General features: G+C 34.2%; 1 protein-coding gene and 1 non-coding gene across 2 annotated transcripts; one reads left to right on the forward strand and one right to left on the reverse strand.

Moving 5' to 3' along the window:
• Window positions 1-8,111: 8,111 nt before the first annotated feature.
• Window positions 8,112-10,188, reverse strand: LOC112779286 (autophagy-related protein 8i). The gene is made up of 5 exons (XM_025823534.3): window positions 10,044-10,188; window positions 9,867-9,922; window positions 9,358-9,410; window positions 8,457-8,575; window positions 8,112-8,349 (listed from the first exon to the last, which is right to left on the reverse strand). Exons 1-5 carry the CDS (start codon window positions 10,081-10,083, stop codon window positions 8,261-8,263), a joined length of 357 nt encoding a protein of 118 aa, XP_025679319.1. The 5' UTR covers window positions 10,084-10,188; the 3' UTR covers window positions 8,112-8,260.
• Window positions 10,189-10,221: 33 nt separating this feature from the next.
• On the forward strand, window positions 10,222-10,294 carry TRNAF-GAA (transfer RNA phenylalanine (anticodon GAA)). Its single transcript has one exon. It is a non-coding gene; the product is annotated as a tRNA-Phe (tRNA).
• Window positions 10,295-12,942: the final 2,648 nt, after the last annotated feature.

Raw genomic sequence — 12,942 nt, forward strand, 5'->3', positions numbered from 1 at the left:
GTCACCAAAGCTTTTGTTTTTAGCGAGCAATTAGTTTCTCGCTAATTTATCGCATAATACTGTAAAATTTAAAATTAGGGTAGCAACAGAAAACAGTCGTCACTAACTCGTCGCAACGGATAAATCATTCAGCTAGGGAAGTGTTCCTTGCTAATTAGTCGCTAAAGTCAAAATACGGATATTGAGCGCCTAGGACCTAAGTAGCGAGAAATTTGCGACCGTTTAACAACTGACACACTTCGTTCGCTGATTTCAAGTCGCTGATTAGCGGGCGAAATACATTTGTCGCTAAGTTGTCGCAAGTTTAATTTAGCGAGCGATTTGCCAACTGCAATCTTGTCGCAAAGCAAAAGCTATATTCTACCTATTTTATAGCAAATTACTCGCTAATTTTGTTAGAATCCGTTGCAAAGTTATAACAAATCCAAAACTAACTGAGAAAATGTTAGAAGTAACTGTTCACAATTGAGTCACTAATCAAAAGCTTATTTAGTGAGGAATTAGCGACCGCTTAACAATTGATAGATTTTCCTCACTTATTTTATGTTACTACTAATTTGTGAGAAAACACGTTAGTCGTCCTTCTTCTGTCCTTATTTCATATTACTACTAATCTCTAACATCTATATAAATCCATGGAGAATTTATGAAAAGTTTGAAGCAAATTTGCTAAACACTCTAATGTAATTTGTCACAATTTTTTCACTAATCTAAAGTTATTATAGAAGAGCTATTAAATATTTTACATGAATGATTAAGATTAAACTAAAAAGTCATAAAACATTTATAAAATATAAAAATATTTTTAAATTAAAAGAGTAATACTAATTATTTTAGTTTATTTATTTTAATATAAAATCATTAACATTTACATAAATATTTTTGTGTTTATTAAAAAAATCTTATAAAAGATTTCTTAAAATTTAAATTTTTTTCAAAAAACTCAAAATAAAAATTTGAAAAGAAAACAAAAAAATTAGCAACTCAACAAACAAAACAAGTTATACTAATTTAAAAAAAAATATTTAATTCTAAACATTGAAAACGCGTGTGTTTTCCATTTGAGAGTGTTTAAAACCAATCCAAACTGAGAAATCGAACCAACAAAACTCCAAAAAATATTCTTTTCCTGACTAAACCTAACCCTAACGCATCACTAACATACACACAATGCCGCACTCCCAAATGACACACATCACCCTCTTGGCTCTCTCACAATCGTTCCCTCACTCACTCACTCACAATCGTTTCCTCACTCAGAGTGCTGCATACACATAGCGCCACTGTCGTCGCAAGCAGCGCTGCTGCCACGCACAGAGAGCGACTGAGCAAGCCCTTCTTCCTGCACCTTCTGCCTCCGACAAGCGAATTGCCATCATGCTCTAGTCATCTGGGCCTTCGTCTCTGGTTTTTGGTTTGCTGTCGTTGAAGCCATGCTGTTCGTGTGACCCTTCATCTACGTTGTTGAAGCTGTGACGTCCTTCCAGTGTTTCGTCCTCGTAGCCACTGACGTACTATCGTATCTCCGTTTCCAGCCCCATCATCTCCATCATCTCACCATCTAGTGTGTTCCATCGTCCTCCTCGTAAAAATACAAGCCTAATACTTGCTTACTATTTAACAGGTTATTTAACAATTTGTCACTAGTTAATGAATTGTTGCATACACGAGATAAGATTCAAATGTCGAATACTTGCTTATTATTTATTTATATGATATATATTGTTCTATAAATTATATTTTAAATAAATTTTATTAGATACAAAATATCCAATAATATATATTTAAATTTAACTAATTTGTAAGATTTTAGTTATAGAAACATAGATTATAAAATATAAAAATATTCTTAAATTAAAAGAGTAATACAAATTATTTTAGTTTTTTATTTTAATATAAGATTATTGACATTTACATAAATATTTTCGTGTTTATGAAAAAACTCTTATATAGGAGTTTTGTCCAATCCTTCTGATTAGAGCTTACAAAATGCCTCAAGTAACACCCGAGTAAGGCATTCACTCCCTCAGTCTATCCATCGATTTGAGGATGGAAGCTTGTCGAGAAATGAAGCTTCGACCCAAGGAGTTTGAACAACTCTTTTCATAGTCGTCCTGTAAAGAGCGGATCTCAATCACTAATGATACTCTTAGGTGATCCATAATACTTTACAACATTCTTGAAGAATAGTCGTGCTGCATCCTCTGCAGTGCAGTCAGTAGGGGCAGGTATAAAGGTAGAATACTTCAAAAATCGATCCATTATCACAAGAATAGATTTAAACCCCTCGGACTTTGGTAAGGCAGAGATGAAATCTAAAGACACACTTTCTCACAGTCGCTCTGGGGGCAATAAAGGTTCCAACAATCTACTTGGTATCTTGTTTTCAATCTTATCTTGTTGACACACAAGACAAGTCTTCACATAACTCTCCACTTCATCCCTCATTTGAGGCCAATAATAGGAAGATTCAATAAGTTCCAAGGTCCTTCGTTGGCCTTGATGACCAGCCCATTTGGTGTCGTGGCATTCCTTCACTAGCTTTTTCCTCAGATTTTTCCATTTAGAGACGTATAGTCTTCTCTCCTTGGTGTAGAGAAGGTTGTCTTCTAGCCAAAATTGTTTAGTCTTACCTTCTCTATCCAATTCTACTAATTTCTTGGCTAATGGATCATGATGCAACCCTTTCTTGATGGTATGCAAAATATCTCCTTCAACCATGGAAATGGCTGCCAACTCAACCTTGCGGCTCAGCGCATCTGCTACCACATTAGTCTTGTCAGGCTTATATTCAAATTCGAAGTCAAGCTCAACTAAGAAATCTTGCACTTAGCTTGTTTGGGGCTTAACTTCTTTTGAGTTTGGAAGTAGCTTGTAGCCACATTCTCTGTTTTGACGATAAAGTATGAACCAAGAAAGTAATGACGCCAAGTTTTCAGACAATGCACCACCACGATCATCTCCTTCTCTTGGACAGTATATCGCCTCTCTATATCATTCAACTTGTGACTCTCAAAGGCAATAGGATGTCCTTCTTGTATCAGAACCCCTCCAATAGTGTAGTTAGAAGCACCAGTGTGAACTTCAAACACCTTTGAGTAGTCAGGCAGTGCTAGTACTGATCCTTCTGTGATAGCAACCTTCAACTCATCAAAGGCCTTTTGACACTCCTTTGATCATTCCCAAGAGTGATTCTTCTTGAGAAAATCAGTTAATGATGCAGCCTTGGCGGAGTATCTCTTGATGAACCTCCGATAGTAATTAGCCAATCCAAGGAATGACCTCAATTCAAATACCTTGTTTGGCGGCTCCCACTCTTTGATAGCCTTCACCTTTTCTTGATCCATGCAAAGACTTTTATCTTTAATGATGTGTCCCAAGAAGTGGACTTCATCCCTTGCAAAGGAACACTTTTCCTTCTTTAAATATAGGTTATTCTCTCGTAAGATCTTGAACACGGTTCGTAAGTATTCTACATGTTCCTCCAAGGTATTGCTATAGACAACAATGTCATCCAAGTAGACCACTACAAATTGATCAAGATAAGGACGAAAGATCTCATTCATCAAGGTATAAAAGGTCGCAGGAGCATTGGTTAAGCCAAAAGGCATCACCAACTACTCATACGATCCATACCTCATGACACACATGGTCTTAGCCTCATCACCGGTAATCCTCACTTGGTGATATTCAGATCTCAAATTCATCTTTGAGAACCACTTAGATCTACCAAGTTGGTCAAATAAATCAGATATCAGAGGAATAACATACTTGTTCTTGATGGTTACCTTGTTAAGAGCTCGATAGTCGATGCATAGTCTCAACGAACCATCATGCTTCTTTTGGAACAAGACTAGTATGCCATAAGGTGTCTTTGATGGACGGATGAATCCAACATCTAGCAAATCTTTGAGTTGCTTCTTCAACTCCTCAAGTTTTGGCGGTGCCATCCTATAAGGTGCTGAGGCAGGTGGCTTTATTTCTGACTCCAATTCAATCTTGTGGTCCACCTTCTTTCTAGGTGGTAGTTATTTTGGCAACTCAGGAGGCATCATATCCTTATTTTTTTCAAGGACTTCTTTGATTACGGGAGGAACGTCTTCTCTTTTAGATGTTGACTCCTCTTGTAATAGAGCCAAATATGTAATCTCTCATTTCTTGAACCCTTTCTTGAGTTGCATAGCAGAAAGTATCAGTAGTCCTTCGACTTTAGAGACTGTAAGGACCATGCATGGAGACCCTTTCTCCATGACGCATACTATGTCGTAGTATGACAAAGGTATTATATTTACCTTCCTTTACAAAATTAGCCCAATGACTATTTTGATATCGTTCATGGGTGCTATTGAGAAATCCACAAGGCCCTTCCAAGAATCAAGAGTCATCTCAACCTCTTTTGCTACTCCCTTAAGGGGTTCACCCTTGGTATTCACGGGTTTGAACCAGCCATTCTTTTCGGTGATTTTTAACCCAGGCCTATTTGCTTCATCAGGTGTGTTGAAGTTGTGTGTAGCACCAGTATCGATCATAGCTATGATGGTTTTTTCATTAACAAAGGCTTTTACATACATCAAGCCTTTCTTTTCTGTAGTGATTGCCTCTTTGTCCTTCACAGCATTCATGAGTTGGACAAATCTAACACATTCAGTTACATGCGATTGAGTCTCTCGTTCCTCGGTGATAGATGGCAGAGTCCCTAGCTTGGGACAGTCCTTCATTTAGTGTGGTCCCTTGCAGACAAAACATCCTCCTTTGGGTGCAAAAACCTTCTTCTTTTTCTCGTACTCTTTCTTTGAAGATTATTTTCCTTCCTTCTTGGTTGAGAAACTCTTCCCTTTATCTCCCCCCACCTTTAGAACTAGGCTTGGAGGAAGACTTGAGTTTAAAGTCTCCCCGATGATACTCAGTGAGTGATTCTGCTACCACGATGGCCTCGTCGACATTCTTAACATTTCTTCTTTGTAGTTCTTGCTTTACCTAAGGTTGGAGCCCATCAATAAAGAATAACAATGCTTCCTGTGATGCTAAGTTGGGGATTTGAAGCGTGAGAGTAGTGAACTTTTTTACGTAGTCGCTAATCGTACTCTTGTGCTTCAACTCCCTCAACCTCTTCTAGGTTTCATAAACCACGTTCTCAGGAAAGAATTGTCTTTTTAACTCCATTTTGAAATCTTTTCATGTGGCTATTTTGCAAGTACCCTTCTTCATATCTATGCATTTTCTCCTCCACCACAAAGTAGCATTATCAGAAAGGTAGAGAGCTGCAGTGCGTACCTTTATTGCTTCTTCAACCACCTCTTGGCCTTCAAAGTACCTCTCTATTTGTCATAGGAAGTTCTTCACCTCTTGAGCGTCCCTTATAATGGTTGGTCGAGATTTTGCCTCATCGAACCAAACTCGAACTTCCTCAAATAGCTTCAAGGAATTCTTAAACTTCTCTTCGATTTGGAGCATGTTTTCTTTGAAAGCATCTAGTTCTCCTAACACGTGAGTCTCGAGAGTCTCCTTGTCATGTTCTATCTTTTGGAATTGCTCATTCATAGAGGATAGAACATTCTCCAATATAAAACTCTCTTCTAAGAAGTTAGAGTCCTTACCTCTAGGCTCACTTGAAGAACGGGCCTTCTTGTCTCTCCATTGAGAAGGAATAGCATCCCTTCCCTTTTGAGACTCAACATGCTCCATGTTTACACTAGAAGTCATATCTACAAACCACTTGTGCTCCCTCTCAAACCTTGCTCTAATGCCAAATTGTCATCGGCCTTAGACACACTCCAACGCTACCGTACCGACACTCGGACTTATTCAACCTCTTGAGTTAAGACCAAGTCAGCCTAACCTTTAGTATTTAGTAAGAAAGCTAAGAACAGAAGAGAAATAAAGGTTTGGTGGAAAGAATACTTTATTATTCAAGTGTTTGTTACAAATGACTCACACACACCCCAAATTCTAACTCTCACCCCTATTTATAGCCATCCACCTCCTCAATAGATAGTTAGGATTAAATATGATCAACAGTCTAAATTGATCATCTAGAACATTCACTACAAATATCTATCCTATCATATTTTTCTAAATATTTTTAAATTATTTCATACTATTATTCATATTTCTATATACATCCACACTCTTTTAGATTACTCTATGATTTTCTAGAGTCTTCTAGAACTTTCTAAAGTATTTTGAGATCTTTTAAGACATTTTAGAACGTTTTAAAAATCATCTAAAATATTCTTAAATACTCTAAAAAAACTATACAAACATCATTAAATTTAATCTTTTAAAATTTACTGTGGCATTGGATATATTTAATCAGGACTTCTTATGGAGTTTGCCACCATCCAACTTGTGAATAAGTGATCTCCAGGATTTTTGGAAGCCTAGAAAGGCCCATACCTTCCAACCAAGCAAACCATGCATTGAAACTAAGTGCATGTTTGGGCGCCATTATTTTGTTAAAAAAAGATCATTTTTCAATGAAAAAAGATCTTTTTTTATTTTTTAACGTGTTTGGCAAATTTCTAGTAGTAAAAGTAAAAGCACTAGTAAAATAAAAAAAAGATCTTTTTTGAGAAGCTGTAATTTACATCTTTACATCTTTTTTTAAAAGATCTTTTTTTCTTAAAAAAGATATTTTTCGTGTAATAAATGAACAAAAAAGCACTTTTATATTGTTATACCCAAACATAATTGATAGATAAAAAGACCTTTTTACATGAGATATCCAAACATAAAATTACTTTTACTTCTCTATAAGATCTTTTAAAAAAAGATAACTCGAAAAAAGATCTTTTTTCAAAAGCTCACCCAAACAAGCCCTAACACTTAATGGTACTTACTCCCATACATATTTCAAGTGGCCAAATTATCATTTTTTTTTTAAGTGAGGAAACGCAAAATACATCCTTATAAACCAACTACTACTTAGGTCCGTTTGGAAAACTCTAAAAGCTATTTTTTTTTTCTTTTTTTTTTTTAGTTTTTAACTTATAAAAAGTTATATTAATAGTGTTTGGTATAATTTTTTAGATAAACTTTTAATTTTTTAAAAAGTTATTTAAGAGTTTTTTAAAAATTTAAAAAATGTGACTTCTCCTATTTTCAAAAGCTATTTTATCACTCTTATTTAATGCACAACTTTAAAACAAAGACTTCTATAATAACTTATTTAAAAGTTGTTATTAATAAAAATTCTTATATTTTAATCTCCTTTTTTAAAAGAATTTATTTAAGACTGGCCCTTAATGGTACTTACTTCCATACATATTTCTTTTTTTTGGTCAAGCTCCCATACATATTTCAAGTGTATATAAAATACAAAGAGAGAAGAAATCATGTGAATCCCCATTTTCCTTTCTTTTCTTTTCTTTTTTTTTTTTTTAAACAACAGTTGGCTTTATTTCATTGATAGGAAATAAACAATAATGATCCTCGATTGGACAACACATCACAAGAAGTAAAAAAGAAAGAGGTGTTTTCCCAAACAGTAATTACAATCGAAAAGAAAAAAAAGAGTAAAGCTTAAAGTGAAGGAGAAGATGGGTCTTAAATGCTCATGACTTGCCAGAGATCCCGCCTGAGCCAGAATTTCCTCAGGAGAGAGCCGTTTACCTTCGAAAATGAAGAGGTTCTACGCAAGCCATAGTTTCCATAAGGTGAAAGCAAAACTAATAATTTGTGTTTTACTATTTGCAGGGATTGAGTTTTTCCAAAATTTCTTTAACCCACACCCATGGTGGAACTTTGGAGTTGACAGTCGAAATGAAATGAGTTCCCAACTTGGCTCAAGTTGCCCCTGAGACCGAACATTCAAAGCAGCAGTGGCGAAGTGTTTCCAGAGCTTGATGGCATCGAGGACAATAGCTGGGATCTGTGCTATCTGAGAATGGAACCTTTCCATGGTTGAGTTTCTAAACAATGAGTGATTTTCTGTATTTTATATACAGTTTTAATCTTTGTGAATGCCCACCATACTTAACACGGCTAGTACACAACGCACTCTACTTTTCACTTCACTGAAAAAAAAATTCTTTTGAAAAGGGCTACCTATCCTGAAATATCTGTTTTTCCATCAGCATTGCAACATTAGAGGGGAGTAGATAGTATCATCATATATGAAACTAGAACTTCATTACATTGATAAACTTAATAACATACAATTACAAGGTAACAACATACAGCAAATATGTACGAGGTTGTTCCCATAAGCATTTTATATACAGTAGTTTACAGAGTTCAGTGGTTTTCTAAATTTATCTACTTAACCAAAGGTTTTCTCGGTGCTATAATACATGTAAAGAAACCCATCCTCGTCCCTGAATGATTGATAAACAGAGTCCACAAGAGTAGCTGCACAATAATAATAAAACAGTGAGAATTTAAGCACAATAACGAAATGGCAGAAGAAAGAAAGAAAATAGCATGGCTATATATAGTGTACATCAGTACAAGCTTACCAGTTTGAGGTAATGTATTCTTGACAAACACAAAGAGAGCTTTTCCAGGGGGCATACGAAGCCTAGAACTCAGAATATGAATGAAATGACCGACTGACAGGTCACGGGGAACAAGGTATCTAACAGAAAACAAGATGAGAGAAAGTATTAGAGAGATGGATCACTGAGTAGTTATTTTATTAAACAAATGGTAATGGCGATTGCCATGCAGATGTAAACCAACTCTACTTGTAGTATGGACTGAAATCATACAATTCAATCTTACTCATGTATGCTAAAGTACTATATGAAAGAACCAAATGTAAGAAGTAAAGTACATATCTAACAAGAGTTAACTTTACAGAAAAGAATTGGGTTGATTCAGGTCCTAAATTTTAGTCTTTACCAGCAGTATCCAGATTCTATTGCCAGAAACATCCAACTAATTTGGCTCAACGAACTACGACAGCCTCTCCCAATATGGTTATTATATATTCCCAAGGCTCGAGCTTAGACCACTACACTAGGTCACCACAATGTTGGGTCAAGTCCTAAATTCTAAAAACTTTCATTAAGTGATTGTTTGACAAAAAGTAGTTTTAAAAACTGCATCTTTTTTATTGCTTTTTGAATCTTATTTATTCGAAGTTTTGAGACAAAGCTTGGTGGTTGTTATTGTTGAAAAGCAATTATATGTGATGAAAGCCCGTTATTATACAAGAAAGTGTTTTACAAATATGTCACTGTGTCACTACATAACTTCTATATATGCAGCATTCAAGTTTTTTTTAACTAAGTATACGGCATTCCAAGTTAAAATCAGTTATTATTCGTGTCGTTAGAACATGCATCAAATGTGCTCCAAGTAACATGGAAAATTTTAAGAAAACAACAAAGGTTGGTCGTTGCAAGTTGATCTTACTTTTTCTTCTCCAACTGAGGCAGGTCGCATTTCGCATATCTCTCCACAATCACCTGAATAAGAACAGCATGAAGAATTCTCTTAATTAGGCATAACATAGTCTTTCTTTGAGAAATTATTGGGTGCTCTAGCACCATATTTGATGCATGTTTCATGCTCCAGGAGTCTTTACAACCATTCATTGATTATTTTATATTTCACTTGTAATAATTAAACATAAAACTATTTTATATATCCTTTTTCCCTTCTTTTTTTTCCCCTTTTTTCCAGCACTATAGCTCTATTTCTATAATAAACAGAGCTCAACGCTGATTATAATTCAGAAAGCATGTACACCAGATCTATATAAAGATCCATCATGAAACAAAGTAAATGATAGAAAGATTAGGTTTTGGCATAAAGGATGAATTAAAAAAAAAACCAACATAAATAAAGCGGGAGACTAAAAATATTTGTTCCTTTTGTTGTAATCTTAATTCAAAGAAGAGCGTGAGTAGAAGGGGCCTTACGGGAACTCGATCGGGGTATTTGGCTATAATATCTCGCGATTCTTCAAGCCTTTGCACTGCCCAACACGGAATCGAACCACAGATTCACACAAATCAATACCCGAAAACAATAATAATAGCGCATAAATAAAAGTGAAAATTAAATTAGCTAAAGAAACAACCAAGAATTACACACACCGAAGGTAAATTCATCCTTGAAACTGGAGCTTCCTCCCATTGTTAGGTTGCGTGCTGAGTTTGTTGGAGAGGTAAAGACGAAACAAGTCAGCTTCTGGACTCGGAGCTACTACAACTTATAGATTTCGCTCAATTAGTTATACTATAATAAATCAAATATTCGTTTTTTAAACAACTTGCGGGGATAGCTCAGTTGGGAGAGCGTCAGACTGAAGATCTGAAGGTCGCGTGTTCGATCCACGCTCACCGCATTTTTTGGAGTTTTTTAATTGATGGATTTTTTCTTCTAGGACCTTCTTTGGTGGAGTTTTTTAATTGATGATTTTTTTATGGGCTTAAATGATGATATTTTTATGCCATGCCCAATAATCACCAGTATCGGGCCTTTATTTTCGTGGAGTTTTTTAATTGATGGTTTTTTTTAGAATGGAGTTCTTTAATTAGATTTTTCTTTTGTACGGAATGAGTTAGACGGTCTCCAACTCTACACATTATAATAGTATAAAAAAATAACTCTAAAGAATGATTAAAGAGATTTAATTATTCAAAAAGATTTTTAATGTTAAAATTATTAAAAAATATTAATTTTTGTAATATTTAAAAAAAAAGACCAATTTTTTTTAAAAAAAGATAAATATATCTTTAAGTTATTTTTTATTTATTTCTTTTTTATAAATATTTTTTAATTGTCTATTATATTCAAATATTTATTAATACACTTTTATCTATAACAAAAATTTATTATTAAAAACGATTAATTCACCATTAATAAATAATTTTATTTTTTCGCTGTATTTTCAAAACCCAACTCAGCAATGACATAAGAATAATGAAGAGAGAAAAAATATTTTTTATTTTTATTAATTTTTTTAAAATTTAAAACGCATATTTAAACTTAACTCACTTCATTATGAATATAAAATATATTATTATTAATATTATTATTATTTTATTATTATTTTTTTTAGGATTGAGTTTTTTAATTGATGGTTTTTTTTGTCAGAATGAGTACGCATATATAAACTTAGCTCACTTCATTATGAACATGAAATATATTATTACTAATATTATTATTATTTTATTATTATTATTTCTTCGTTGTTATAATTATTTATACATGTTTTTAAGTTAATTTTGCCGTTTCTTTTTATAAGGAGTTAATCTTCATATTGTTGTTAGATATTGTGAACTTTGTCTTCATTATTTGTCTTGTAAAATTGAATTTGATTATAGGATTTAATAATGACTATCAATATAAAAAATTAATAAAATTAGAAAATTATAATTAAATTGAGTTCTTTATATATTTTTTAATAAATAATAAAAATAAAAAATATATTTTTTTTCTCTCATAATTCTTATTTTGCCGTTGTTATGTTGGGTTTAAGAGTGCAAAATAAAAGTATAAAATAAAATGACAAAGTTATTTATAATAAAATTTAAAAAAAAAATAAAAATTAAAAATTATTTTGATGCATAAAAACATTCTTAGAAAAGAAAAAAGAAAAAGACCGATTCATTAATTCAAGCCCAAATTTGGGTCAACTTATTTTTGTATTTGTTTTGTTGATGGGCTAAAATTCTACTCATGGAATCCTGGTAAAATTTTAGATTTTCTTACATTAGAATAGAAATAAAATAGCAAATATTATTTTATGATTTATATATTATTATTGTTGTGCCAAAAATTTGGCACAAATAGTTGACATAAAAAAAATTTAATAGTTAAAGTTAAAGATCATATATGCATGAAGTAAGCAACTAGCTGTAAGATCAGAATACATACAGTACAAAAAAAATGATGAAGTAGAGCTCTGCAAGAGTTCCAAGACAAGTCGAAGATCTGGTGCAACGTAGCACCAAAAAAGTCAAAACGCGAGACATTGTTGATTTTAATCAACCATGTGAAGACATGGAGGTCTCTGCTTCGTGTAAGAAAGTTCTCCCCGAAGTGACCAAGACGTCATATAAAGATACGCTCCTCACAATGGCGGGTTCCTCTGGAGGTGAAGACCCTATTGATATGGAAGAGATTAGTGAGAACAACCCTAATCCAACCAGGAATCCGAGAGGGAGAATCAGGAAGAAAGGCTATTTGATTCTTGCCCTACCATTCCAATTTCTAAGGAAGAGTTTGATGAGTGGTGCAAGTCATGACGCTCCGCCCTGTCTGTGAAGCTCTTGGGAAAAAGAGTGGGGCTCGGTTTCATGGAGCAGCATCTCCGACGTAATTGGGGTAAGAAAGGTTCGACTAATGTTATTGATATGAATCGTGATTACTTTTTGGTTCATTTTACAGATGAGGACGACTGCTCTTACGCTCTAATGAAAAGACCATGGATGATAGCTAGACACTATCTCATTGTACAAAGATGGCGACCGTTCTTCCTAGAATCTAAAAAAGCAGTAAGAAAAATTGCGACTTGGATACGGATTCCAAATCTCCCAATTGAACTATAAAATCACAAATTTCTATGAAGGGTTGGCTTGACGATCAAACACATGCTAAAGATTGATATGACCACCTCTATTCATTCCAGAGGCCGATTTGCATGAATTTGCGTGGAGATCGATCTTGCACGAAAACTTATTCCCAAAATCTCTATTTTTGGCTCGGAGTTGAATATTGAATATGAGGGCCTATATTAGATTTGCTTTACATGCAGCAAATATGGACATCGTTCTGATATGCGTCAAGAAGTTCCGATCAAGAAACCGGCGAATAATGAAGAGGACGGCGCCGTCGAAGCAAATGCCGAATCTAGTAACTAAACTTTGGTCGACCGTGATTCCAAGGAAAGAAAGAACGGAGAATATGGGATTTTCTCCTGCGATAATTAAGGATGCGCTAATTTCGGGCCCTGGATGATAGTCAAGCGGCCTAGTAGAAGAAAGAAAT

Source organism: Arachis hypogaea, chromosome 19 (genome assembly GCF_003086295.3).
Source record: "Arachis hypogaea cultivar Tifrunner chromosome 19, arahy.Tifrunner.gnm2.J5K5, whole genome shotgun sequence".
Classification (NCBI taxonomy): domain Eukaryota; kingdom Viridiplantae; phylum Streptophyta; class Magnoliopsida; order Fabales; family Fabaceae; genus Arachis; species Arachis hypogaea.

Coding starts and splice junctions, on each gene's coding strand:
- LOC112779286 (XM_025823534.3), bottom strand. CDS start 10,083: ATGGGAGGAAGCTCCAGTTTCAAGGATGAATTTACCTTCG. Junction 9,411..9,866: donor AATACCCCGATCGAGTTCCC/GTAAGGCCCCTT, acceptor GTTCTTATTCAG/GTGATTGTGGAGAGATATGC. Junction 8,350..8,456: donor GAATACATTACCTCAAACTG/GTAAGCTTGTAC, acceptor ATTATTGTGCAG/CTACTCTTGTGGACTCTGTT.